We start from the raw sequence: 12,016 nt of genomic DNA, 5'->3' as shown, positions 1-12,016 counted from the left end.
GGTAGGAGTATTTGCCTACAACTCATTTAAGTCCCCAAAGCATGTAAGAATTCTCTCTTTCCAGGCAAAGGCATGGTCCATCCCCACTCCTTCCCCTGCTCCCTGCCTGCTGCTCCTGCTCTCCCTGCTGTCCCAGGGGGCAGGAACACTTCAAAGCCACTCCTGCTGGGCTGGGAACAGTCCCCCCATCCTGCCCAATCCCCCTAGAGCAAGTGTGAAAAGGGAACCCACTATAGTTCCCCTCTAGCTTTAAAAGACTTCCTCACCTGTCCCAGTCAGTCCATAACTACATGAAAGTTGTGACAAAACATGAAAGAAGCCACAAGTCAGGGGCACTTGCATCTCACAGCCCATCTGTCTTGCTTCCTCCCTGTCTCCTCCCTGCTCTTCCCTGGGGAGCCTCCCTCCATGGTTCCTGGCAAAGGGGGATTGCTATAGGTTGTAAGAGAATCATGTATAAACAGTTCCCTATGGGTGAACTTCCCCTATTACAATCCTGTGTTCATAAATGCTTGAATCAGATTTGCTATAAAAACAATTTAGACAATCCATGGTTTAGAAAAGGAGGGAGGAGGGGGAGATAGATGTATTTAGAATAACACTGCAGAATTCCTCTGAGATATCTGGAAGGCTTAGTTTTAAGGCTGGAGTTTGAGTAGGCCACTGCATGATCACCTGGATTTCATATCTACCATCTAGATGTGTTTTTTCTCCCCTTATTTGACCACACCAAAGTTTGTTTCCAAAATTTTAAGTCACCTGAAAATGTTAAAAATCCAAAATCTTTTAGTTGAGCTTGAATTTCAGCTCTGGAATAAGGCTCTGTGACTGTAAATTCCTCTTTTATCCAAACTGATTTACCCACATCACAGATATAAGTCCCTAAGATCTATAGTCAAAGGTGGAAAATATTCATGAGAAACTATCTGTCATTATTGCGCATATCATCACAAGACGTACCTGTCTATATCTCTGGCTCTCACTGCTGTGGAGGCTGAGTTGCCAGCAAGAAGAAAGGCAGCTTGGTTTTAAGGGAATAAGTCTACAACACTGAAAAACCTGTAGTGGGAAAGTTGGCACAAAGACTCAAGTTTCCTGTTTAGTTCTGCAGGCTTTGAATGCAGTAATTGTCCTTATTTCTTCCAGCAGTGAATTTCCCAAAGATGCTGTTATTAATTGTTCATATAGCACCACTTGAGCCATTTTTGTATCTTTTCCAAAACTAAACTATAAGTACAATCAAGCTGGAGGGTATGCACATGCACTTCAGAGTCAGCTGCATCTCATGTTAAACCCCCTAGCTAGTGGAGCAACTCTAAATATATAATATTTAATATTCAGGATCATCAACATTAACTATTAACCTAAAGCAAATCTTGAAAGCTATACTAATACTTATTATGTCATTTTCCTTCTTGTTTTTGATTTTACATGTGACATAAAGAAATCAAAACTTACCTTCTTCAGTCAGAAACATCTGCAGCCTATTTGAAACCAATGTTGAGTTTTTTGGGGGGAGTTGTTTTAATTAAGCCTCTTCAGAAAGGTAGCAATAGCAAGAACATCTCGAGAAGTCTTCTACCTCATGCCTATGAATACATACTGCCTATCCCATGCCTTCATACCCAGAGAACATTTAAAGCAGTATCCCTTGGATTGCTTCCTACAGGTGTTGGCTTTGCACTCTGTTTGCACTGAGATAAGAAAGGAAAACGTAAAGGCTAAATTTTCAAAGGAGTTGGACTGTGAGTACATTGATGTGGTGTCGATGCCTACGCAGTCAGATGGATCACAAATTGGCTGGAGGGCCGCACCCAGAGAGTGGTGGTGGACAGGTCGTTTCTGACCTAGAGAGATGTGGGCAGTGGGGTCCCCCAGGGCTCAGTCCTCGGGCCCGCACTGTTCAACATCTTCATCAGTGACTTGGATGAGGGGCTGAAAAGCACCTTGCTCAAGTTTGCGGATGACATTAAGATGTGGGGAGAAGTGGAGACGCTAGAAGTGAGGGACAGGCTACAACTAGATCTGGACAAGTTACAAGGGTGGGCAGATGAGAATAGGATAGGTTTCAATACTGACAAGTGCAGGGTATTGCACCTAAGGAGAAAGAACCAGCACCATACCTACAGGCCGGGGAACTCCCTTCTCATCAGTGCAAAGACAGAAAAGGATCTTGATGTCATTATTGATTCCAAAATGAACATGGGCCGGCAGTGTGAGGATGCAGTCAGAAAGGATAACTGCACCTTCTCGTGCATCCACAGATGCATCTCAAGCAGATCCAAGGAGGTGATCCTCCCCGTCTATGCGGCACTGGTCAGGCCGCAGCTGGAGTACTGCATCCAGTTCTGGGCGCCACACTTCAGGAAGGATGTGGACAGCTTCAAGAGAGTCCAGAGGAGGGCCACCTGCATGATCAGGGGGCAGCAGGGCAGGCCCTGTGAAGAGAGGCTAAGGAACCTGAACCTGTTCAGCTTTCACAGGAGAAGGCTGAGGGGATCTGGTGTCCACCTATAAACTTACCAAGGGGGACCGATGGGAATGGAAGGACCCTGTTCCTCTGAGCACTACCAAGATTAACTAGGAATAATGGCCATAAGTTGACTGAGAGTAGGTTCAGGCTAGACATCAGGAGGTGCTACTTCACTGTCAGGGTGGCTAGGATCTGGAACCAACTTCCAAGGGCAGTGGTGCTCGCTCCTACCCTGGGGGTCTTCAAAAGGAGGCTAGATAATCACCTAGCCGGGGTCATTTAACCCCAGCATTCATTCCTGCCCATGGCAAGAGGGCCGGACTTGATGATCTGCTCAGGTCCCTTCTGACAATGCCAACTATGAAACTACACGTAGGGATGTGACACAAGTACATGCCTCTGTAGTGCTCTTATGAAGACTTTCCATTTGAAAAATATATAGGTGCTGCTTCTTTGTAGGTGTACATTTCATGGCTAGCAAAATGAAGAAAACAGGCCCAGAACAGTATAAACTGGCACCTGGGCTTTGGAGAGATGCTTGTGCTACTTATTCAAGTGGCAACAAAAATGTAGGTCATGCTAAAGTTGTCAAGGTGCTATTTGAGTTGTAGATGCTTGGAAGATAGGTGCAGAAGTAACATTCTTACAGAAGTTTTAAGTTTCCCTCCTTGTGCCTGATATTGTGCTCAGAGATGGCTTGGCATGTCCTGCTGGCATCCTGGAAGGACAACAGTCCCTTCCTGTGCAGGGGAGAGGTATGCTTGCAATAGCATGGCATGCATCGCTATGCAAAACTTCTAAAGAAAGTCTGCTTTGAGGAGTTTCCTGCAGCACAAATATTCCCCTAGTTTTTCCTTGCAGTGATTCTGTCCAACCTTGTATCAAGCCACAGAACAAATTCCTGGTCCATAACTCTCTTTACCAAGCCAGATATGGTAGATACTAAGATCCTGGGTGGTTGAGGACCTCTTCAACTATGATAACAAGTCTCATGATGATAATATGGAGCTCCTTCCTGCTCTCACAGGAAGAGAAAGATAGGACTTCAGAGTGGGAGAACTGGCTTAAGCCTTGATAGGGTCTTAACCTTGCCTGTCCTGTAGTATTATAAAAACTGAAGGACTGTGTACATAAGGGCAAGTTATTTCAAATTGACCTCTAGTCTGGATTAGTTAAACATCATTACACCCTTGACTGGACACCCATATTCTGAATTGAATTCACCTTACTTCATTATGAAAGTGAATTAAATTAAAGAGAATGAAGATCAATTTATACCCTGGCATGGACACATGGAACCCAAAATAATCTGGTTTGACAGAGCCACTTCAAATTCATACCTTTACTCAACTTGGATTCATTCTACGCCATTATTGTACCTTGCTGCATAATGCCACAGTAAAGTCCATGCTGTGTGGGTTGCACCCCTATAGGGATGTGAAGTTGCTAGGCTTAGAGCAGTGCCTGAAACCTGCCAATAGATATCTGTTTTAGGCAGCTGCTTTGGCATCTGTCTAAGGCAGCACTGAGGGTAAGTGCATGGAATCATTTAATGGTGCAGCATATGAAGAGTGGGCTTGCCATGCTTCCTGGCGGTGCTCCCACCTATGTGCCCATGGCCATGTGGAGATGCCTTGAGTGTGCCTATGCAGACAGTGGCAATGAGAAAATGCCCTAAGCAGCTGACAGTGGGATATCAAACTCCAGGAATTTTCCTGTTCACTCTTGTAGTTTTTTTAGAAGAAGGTGGTAGTTTGCAACCAGTAGCTGGTGACCTGTAATCCCTGCAGATCTAGCCTGGGTCTTGTACACAGAAGTCATGTTATAATTCCTTCCAGGAGTTTGGTATTGGCTAGAATTGGCCCTTTGTTCTGATGAGAATGCTAAGTCACAGTATGTCTATCATGCACTGGGAAGCTGATCATCTCTTGTATTGTCCATGGTGGCTATGGCTTCTTTACTCCCTTTTCCCTTCCTCTCTGGGCCTCAGTGTGGGGCCTGGGAGCATACTGTTGTGTCTGGGCTGAGTGACTGCTGGTTTGTCTCCAGCTGCTAAATCTCAGCTAACAAATGTGTTCACTACAGATGAGCTAGCACTGGCTGCTTTAACACAGTTACACAAGTGATTGCAAGGGTAAATATTTGAGCCCCATGCACCAGTCTCGCCATGTGAAATTTGAAGCTGCATACTGCCACCTTAGAGCCACTCTCCCCCTTTCTTCTTCCCTCCCCTGATCTCTGGCAGGGCCCAATGGAAAATATCACATGGCACACTGAGGCTATAGCAATCATATTATCCTTAGTGTTCATAAAAAAACCCAAAACCTCTCGAGTTACCCCCTTTGTTCCAGTTCTCTGCAGCTCCATTGAATCCTAAGTTGCATGGTTCTTCAGAAACATGATGATAGGGCCAAACTCCTGTTGTATTTATTTTCTGAAATATTTGGTTCCTGTTTCTGTGGGCTGATGAAAGATGTAAGTTAGGTCAATGCCACCTCAACAGGGCTGAGCAAATACTTGCCATGATATGCTATCTAGATATTTCATTCTTAGCTGTGAGATAATGGCATGGAAGCAAGGCAAAGTGTATTTCATTTACAAAAATGTACTGCTGTGATTACAGATAATTATCTAAGCACCCAGAAACACCTTGGCCTACCATAGTGTGCAGTAGAAGTGGCAACATGGGCGTTTCTGCCTAAACCAAGGCTTGTCCAGAGCTGATGAGTGGATCAATAGTTTCCAGTTCATTCTGCAATGGAATAAAAGAATCTGAATTCATCCCTTAGAGCCAATAGAGAATACCAGTCTGTCCTTTCGCAGCGAACATCTATAAGTGCCTGCCAAGCCTACAGAATACATTTGTATATTAACATGCGGACATGTATAGAAACAGATGTTATCTGTTATTAACAGTTCCGTGCTAGCTTTTATCTAGCATAGCGTTGCCCTAACATGAAAGCACATTCCTACCATGCTGATTCGCTAATTATCTGGATGTGCAGCTGACCCTCTGGCCCCAGGAGTTTGAAGTTTGAATTTCTTATGCAAGTCACTAATGCAAAGGGATAGTGTAAAATTATAGCCCACGGCATCACAAATCACAAACCTTAGGAGGGAAACCATCATTTCAAGCTCCACAATGTTGTAGACTGACAAGGCTTTTCTGTGGGCATGCTTGAGTTGGTCGACAGCTTCTGCACACAGGGATCACAGAGGCAACAAGCCGGGGTTGTGCAGCTTCATGTAAGACCAGAAGTAATAGGCCCAAAAGTGCCGTGATGTTCGCTGGTAGGCCTCTGTCACTTTCTGACTTGAGAGGCAGGTGCAGATGACAAGGAAGGTGACTAATGTAATGGCCAGGACAGTGGCCAGGAGTATGCCAGCTAGCTGCCCCAAAAGAACAAAAATCCACTTGAGATTCATCCTGTAGGATAACAAGAAAGAAATGCAATGGATGTTCTACCAGGTCCCCGCATGGCACATCTATGCACAAACCTATTCATTGGCAGGAACTTTGCCAAAAACAGTGCAAGGCAAATAAAGGTTATTGCCTTAAGGGTTTGGCCCCATTCCCACTGAAAGCTTCTGTTTCTGGCAGGCTTATTGATGCTGACAAACTTTTCTCCATGGTTCTTTGAGATCCAGTCTTGGAGTCAATTCTGATAGCATCTATCAACCCCATGGGAAGCTGCATTCTCCTATTGATCCCACTGTAGGAAGGAACAAGTCCTTAAAAGATGAAACCCAGACTTTGTGTCTGAAGATAGGAAAGGCTTTCCCTAGCACCCACATATTTTTGTCTGGCCACACTTTACCTGCTTGTTGGCCAGCCCTTGGCAACCTGTTCTCTGTCTCACTAATCTTTTCACTCTCTCAGTGCCTTCCCTGTCAGTGTCTCACTTTCTTCTTTCACCTCTTTCTCATTCATTCTCCTTTTTACTGTGTATTTGATACTTATGTTTTTTCATTATAACAGTGAATTACTTCTTAAAATAAATTTACTTCCTGTTTTTTTATTATTATTATTATTGTTATTATAATTATTATTATTATTGGTGTAGTTCCACCTATCAGTTCCAGTCATGAACTGGTACTGCACTGTGCTAACATAGAATGAAAGGAAAATCCCTGCTAAAGACCTTATGATCAAATGCCCTCTTTTTTGGATTTAATTAAAATGTTAAGGCTTGGATATTTGAAGCTGTGTAAGAAATCTGGATGCATAAATTTAACTTAGTAGAAATTAGACACCTAAAGCTAGTACAGAGTTTTCAAACTCTCAGTCTCAAATGTTCTCCTTTATAGTCTTTTGGCAAGCACTGTGGCTCATATAATAAGTGACATTTGCCTGTACAGCCTGGCACCGGAAGAATGAGTCAAAGAAATAGGGTTAGGTACCTGGTGGCAGGGAATGGGAGAGGACTGCTCATGATTTCTTTATTAATCAATCTTTTGATTAAACAGAAACAAGCCCAGGGATGTTTGCCTCACTGGACTGCAGACTCAAGCTCCCAAGAACATAAGAAATGACATACTAGGTCATGTCACAGTCCATCTAGACCAGTTTGTCCTTCCTCGCAGTGGCGCAGAGCAGATGCCAAAAGGAAGGATATTTATGCAGGGCCTGTACAGACTAAACTGGCCTCTGCCTTTCTTCCCTTATATTTTCCAGTATTTAGAGACGAAGGAAGTCCTAATTTAGAGGTTGCAACCCTTTTGTCATGTTTAATACCCACTTATGGGCCATCCTCCATACATTTTCCAATCTTCTTTTGGGCCTGGTTAAAATATCTTGTGCAAATGAATTCCATAAATTAATACTACAATGTATGAAAAAAGAACTTCCTTTTATCAGTTTTAACGTTGCTTGCTAATATTTTTCTTTTATGTCCCATAGTTCGAGTATTGTGAAAGATAGTAAACAGTAAATTACTATTTCCTTTCTCCACAGCATTCATAAACACCTATCATATTGAACCCCAGTCATCATTTTCTAAGCTGAAAAGTCCTAGCTGATACACTCTGTCTTTGTAGGGAGGCCTCCCTCTACTTCTACTATAAAAGATCATAGAAGGGCAACAAAGATGGCTCTCCAGAGGGCTGGCCACTTTTCTCTTTCCAAAAGCTTGCCTACCCATGTAAGCTGACAATGAATATATAGGTACTTCAAAATTGTAAGCAAGGTCTTCACTAACCTACCACCAAAAATTTGCTGCTTCTGGTTCTTTTCTTTTCCTCTTATTTTAGCTTCCTGTGGACACAGAGGATTTTTAGAAATTAAAAAAATTCTCATTGACTATTTAATTTTAATATTAAAACAGCACTGAGGGCAGTACAGGGGGTCAGATACCAGGACACCATTCTTTTTAGGGCAGTGCCCCACTTACTTAGCCAGAGAAAAACTATTCCTGGCTTGCTTGTCTTCTGACTCCATGATTTTCTTTCTTGTATGCCCAGTGACTCAAGTATAAGAGTGGGGTAGAGGTCTTGCTTGGTCCTGGCATGGTGCTGGAAAGTGGGTGATGCCTACCTCTTTGGCTGAGGTAGGCCTAGAACCTGTCTCTTATACTTCCTGCCTGGTGTTATTACCAGTAGATCTCTGGACAAAGATAAATGGGCCCTCCTCCATCCAATAGTTTCCTCCAGCTAAGGCTTCTTGGATTTACACACAGAATCTGACCTTGGGGCTTACAACAGTCTCAGGTGGCTGTAGAGAATGTCTTCTGAGCATGCTCAGAAGAACCATTCTAGTCGCATAGATGGAGGTAAGGTCTAAAATCAGCTCAAGAGGCAGTATGTACCATTTGTCTGCCTTAGATGGCTCAGTATCATTTGTTCATCTGAGGGTGAAACAGGATTTGAGCCAAAGTGAACACCCTGGTGGCATGCTTAGCATCGGGCCCTACAAAAATGAGTCCTGTCACTTCTATGGTGTGTCCTCAAGGTTGCAATAGAAATAACATATAGTTTAGCAAGTTTTTCATGAAATGTCTCTGCATACATACGTAAAACGTATTAAGAGTGCAATCATGCACTCATCACTGTACAGTTGACCCAATAAAAAAATATCACCAAAAAACCCCTTGCTTTCCTGTATGTAGTAAGACAAAAGTGCTTACCATTTCAGCACTGGCTATTTCAAACAACAGGCTCTTAGGGTTGATGTTCAGGATGTTACCTGGTAAAGTGAGATTTCTATAAAAGATAAAAGGATATTGATTTGATTGCAGATTCCAGTCAATACCTACTTCTCAAGGGAGCTTGAGATTGCTCATCTTAGCTGTTCTCTGGGAACAGAGAATAGAGCATCAGATCTAGTTCTCCAAAGGATGCATCTCCAGTCAGTTATGAGCACAATGTTTGGATGTGGAAGAACAGCTTACTATAAGGGTCCAGATGTAAAAACCTTTTCAGCCACATAGTGAGAGGTACCAAGATAGCTCTATATAGCAATTTCTTAGTAAGGTTGCCATCTGCACTTAGCTAAATCAGGACAAGGAACAATGGACTCAAGCTGTAGCAGTGGAAATTTAGGTCGGAGAACCTTCTATGAGGATGGTCAAGTGCTGGGAAAGGCTACCTACAGAAACTGTGGGATTTCTATCCCTGTCAATTTTCAAGGCCAGGTTGGACAGACACTTCGCTGGAGGGGAGGGGGCTTAGTCAGGGATGATTATGCCTTGAGCAGGGGGCTGAACTAGATGACCTTGTGAAGCCCCTTTCAGTCCTACTTTCCTATGATCCTATTTGTTCTGCCTTTACTTACTTCTTAAAGAAGCCCTTCCATTTTATAATATTTTCATACATTTAGTCTCAAACTAACATTCAATGTATTTACAAGTCCAAAAAATGCTGTGCAAACTTTCAAGCTTGAAAAAATGCCATTTATTTCATACTCTCACAGTCAGATGTAAGTTACTGACTCAGATGTAGGTTGTTGACTCATTCAGAAGGGCTAGAGCATAATCTGGAGATTGCTGACATCAATAGATAAGATTTGGAGTGAACTTGCCCAAGGTCACTCAGCTGGCCAATCCAGTGGCAGATGAGGAAACAGAACTTGAATCTCCAAGGGCCCAGGTCTCTACCCTCTATACCAAGCTGGCTCTACCAGCTTCTGAGCACAAACAGACCTGTAAATATCTCAACACTTCCCTCCCTCTTTATACAACCTAGAGAGGCCTTATATTTTAGGACAGAGCGATCTGTGTAGTTCCATCTTCAGTCCATGGCTTCTCAGAAGTCTTTGGAGTTGTTTTCAATGCTTTGAGTAATTTTTTTATAATAACTGGGACAATGCTATCTGCAAATAGACTTAGATGCCAATATATGCTCTTATTGCAATGGTGTGTTCATCAGGTCATCACCAACAGAGTCCACTGGACCTTTATCAGGGACAGCCAGACTCTTTGTACTCTCAGCTGGTTGTATCACATCTATCTATGCTGCTATTACCACAGGTAAATCCTTAGTTTGACTTGTAGGAGAAATATCAGGTTAATTCCTCAGTGCCCCAAGACGGTAATTCATAAAGTAGATTAATCTTCATCATGTGTTAGAGATGTTTGCAGTCTTGCCTGACTGAAGTCCTCTTTGTGTTTTAAGCTTATATAATTTTGGGGAAATTATATAAATGACCTCAGCCCTACATGCAATCATTCTTAATTGCATAGAATTTCCTAGGATTCTCTTTCATGAACTATAAAGATTCATTGTCACTTAAAGTTTGACCTTTGCTAACTTTTCCTATGTGCTCATATCTGAAGTTTCTTCTGAAGCCTTATCTCATTCAATATCAAAATGAGAAAATGTGGTTCAGATATATGAAATCCTAGCAAAAATTAGTAGCACTGTTGTTGAGATATGAATGTGTAAGCCCCATAATATTTGGGAACCATATAAATGGATTCTGTTAATACAAAATCCAGCAGAGAAAACTTAAAACAAGAAAGCAATGTTGCTGTGTAGTTATGAAGGAAGTGAAAGATTCTTGTGGCTTTTTTTCAAAACAATTTAAAACCATCTGAATCCCACGCTTCAGATATATCGCATCTAGATCCAGACTCATCCATTACCTTATTAATGGGCTATCATGGAATTATTTTTGGAGAGCACTTGCCTTCTTCTAAGCTTCAGTAATACAAGTAGTCAGGTTCTTAACTGAACACAGCAGGTCCAATGAGCTGAGTACCATTTGTACGTTGTTACATTTTTTAGTAGAGACCTACAGTTGGAAAGAGCTGCATAGCCATCCATACCAGTCAGCTTTCTATCCACACTGCACAGAAAGGGACACCAGAATTGTTAGTGTATCATCAAGACAGCCCATGACATGAGCAATTGCTTAACATGACCCAATGGGTCCTTTTCTGCAGAAGAGAATGGCAGTGGTGAAGGGTAACTGTCTTTCCTGACAGACAGGTCTTTAAGATGCTCTGAACCAGTTAGGTGGCTTCTATGTAAAGGAAATGCTTTGCTAAGCAATGTGAGAGGCAGGGATTTCTTAGGCTGATATCTTTTATTGGACCAAATATGTAGCTGCGATAGCATTAGACAAGCTTTCAAGTGCAAGGCATTCTTCATTCAGCTTTTTCAGGCCCTTCCTGAAAGGAAGTGTAACAGGAAGCTAGTGACTCCTGTTAAACTTTAAGGGGAAGGTGCAGCAGGCTAGCATTGCTGTGTAGGCAGGAGGCTGATGCACTGCATCAAGCTTACTATGTGGAGTAGATTCCCAGGAAGTCTGAAAGTAATGGCTACAAGCAGCTGGGTTAAGCTGCAGCAAAGAGAGGTATGCTGACCAGTAGGCACAAGGGGAAACCCCTCTGTTAGACTAGGGAGTCATCTAACTGGAAGAAGCAGTCTGCCAAGGTATATAAGCTCATCACAGGGGGGAAAACAGGCAAGCAGTCTGGCCCTGCAAAGCAGGGAGTGAGTTCTGGGAAGAGAAGGGCTGAAAGAGATAGCCAAGCAAGCACCCAAACCACCTAGGACAGGTGGGAGGTGAGAACTCACATGGTGGTAGAAATGCAGGGGGACATTAACCCAGAGTGAGGGAGACTTTTAGCTTGGAGGTGGGTGCTTGTGTTTGTGTTGCAGTTCAGTTTGAGACCAAAGGACTGGAAATGGCTAACAGAGGCGGATAGGAGGCCGCAGGAAAGCCTGAGGGGCACCCAGCACAGAGCCCTTCCAGGGTCTAAGACCTAGTAGGCTACATGGGGCTATAACTGCAGGGGGCTGAGCCAAGTTAAATGGGCCTGGGGCTGGCAAAACATGAGCAGCCTTTCCTGGGTCAGGGGCATCCTGGGGCTGGATTAGGCTATGAGCAGTCCTGCCCCAGGCCAGGGATGCAGTGGTGGGGCTGACCTGAGTTGACCTGGGAACAGCCCTGCCTGAGGCAGGGGTGGCTGAGTCAGATGATGAGCAGCCTAGCTTGGGTAAGCATGTCAAAAGGCTGGGATGAAACTGAAGGCGGGGGCTAGAGACACAGCGACTGAGACTGAGACTGAGACTGAGACAGGAGCTAGGGGCCCAGAGACTGAG

At 43.4% G+C, this 12,016-nt stretch overlaps 1 protein-coding gene across 1 annotated transcript in view; it reads right to left on the bottom strand.

Annotated features, from left to right (window-relative positions):
• Positions 1-5,042: 5,042 nt before the first annotated feature.
• The window catches only part of LOC109315377, a 32,966-nt gene continuing 25,992 nt past the window's right edge, over positions 5,043-12,016 (bottom strand). The window contains exons 9-11 of the mRNA XM_019543052.1: positions 8,596-8,671; positions 5,583-5,900; positions 5,043-5,225 (exon numbers count right to left, since the gene is read on the bottom strand). Of these exons, the coding sequence (XP_019398597.1) occupies positions 5,604-5,900; positions 8,596-8,671 (373 nt within the window). The 3' untranslated portion in view covers positions 5,043-5,225; positions 5,583-5,603. The remainder of the gene's footprint in view (positions 5,226-5,582; positions 5,901-8,595; positions 8,672-12,016) is intronic.

The sequence above is a fragment of the Crocodylus porosus genome, unplaced genomic scaffold, assembly GCF_001723895.1.
Source record: "Crocodylus porosus isolate Cpor-Errol unplaced genomic scaffold, CroPor_comp1, whole genome shotgun sequence".
NCBI classification, from domain to species: Eukaryota; Metazoa; Chordata; order Crocodylia; family Crocodylidae; genus Crocodylus; species Crocodylus porosus.
The sequence above is the reverse complement of the archived record's forward strand: the minus strand, read 5'-3'. Positions and strand labels throughout refer to the sequence as shown.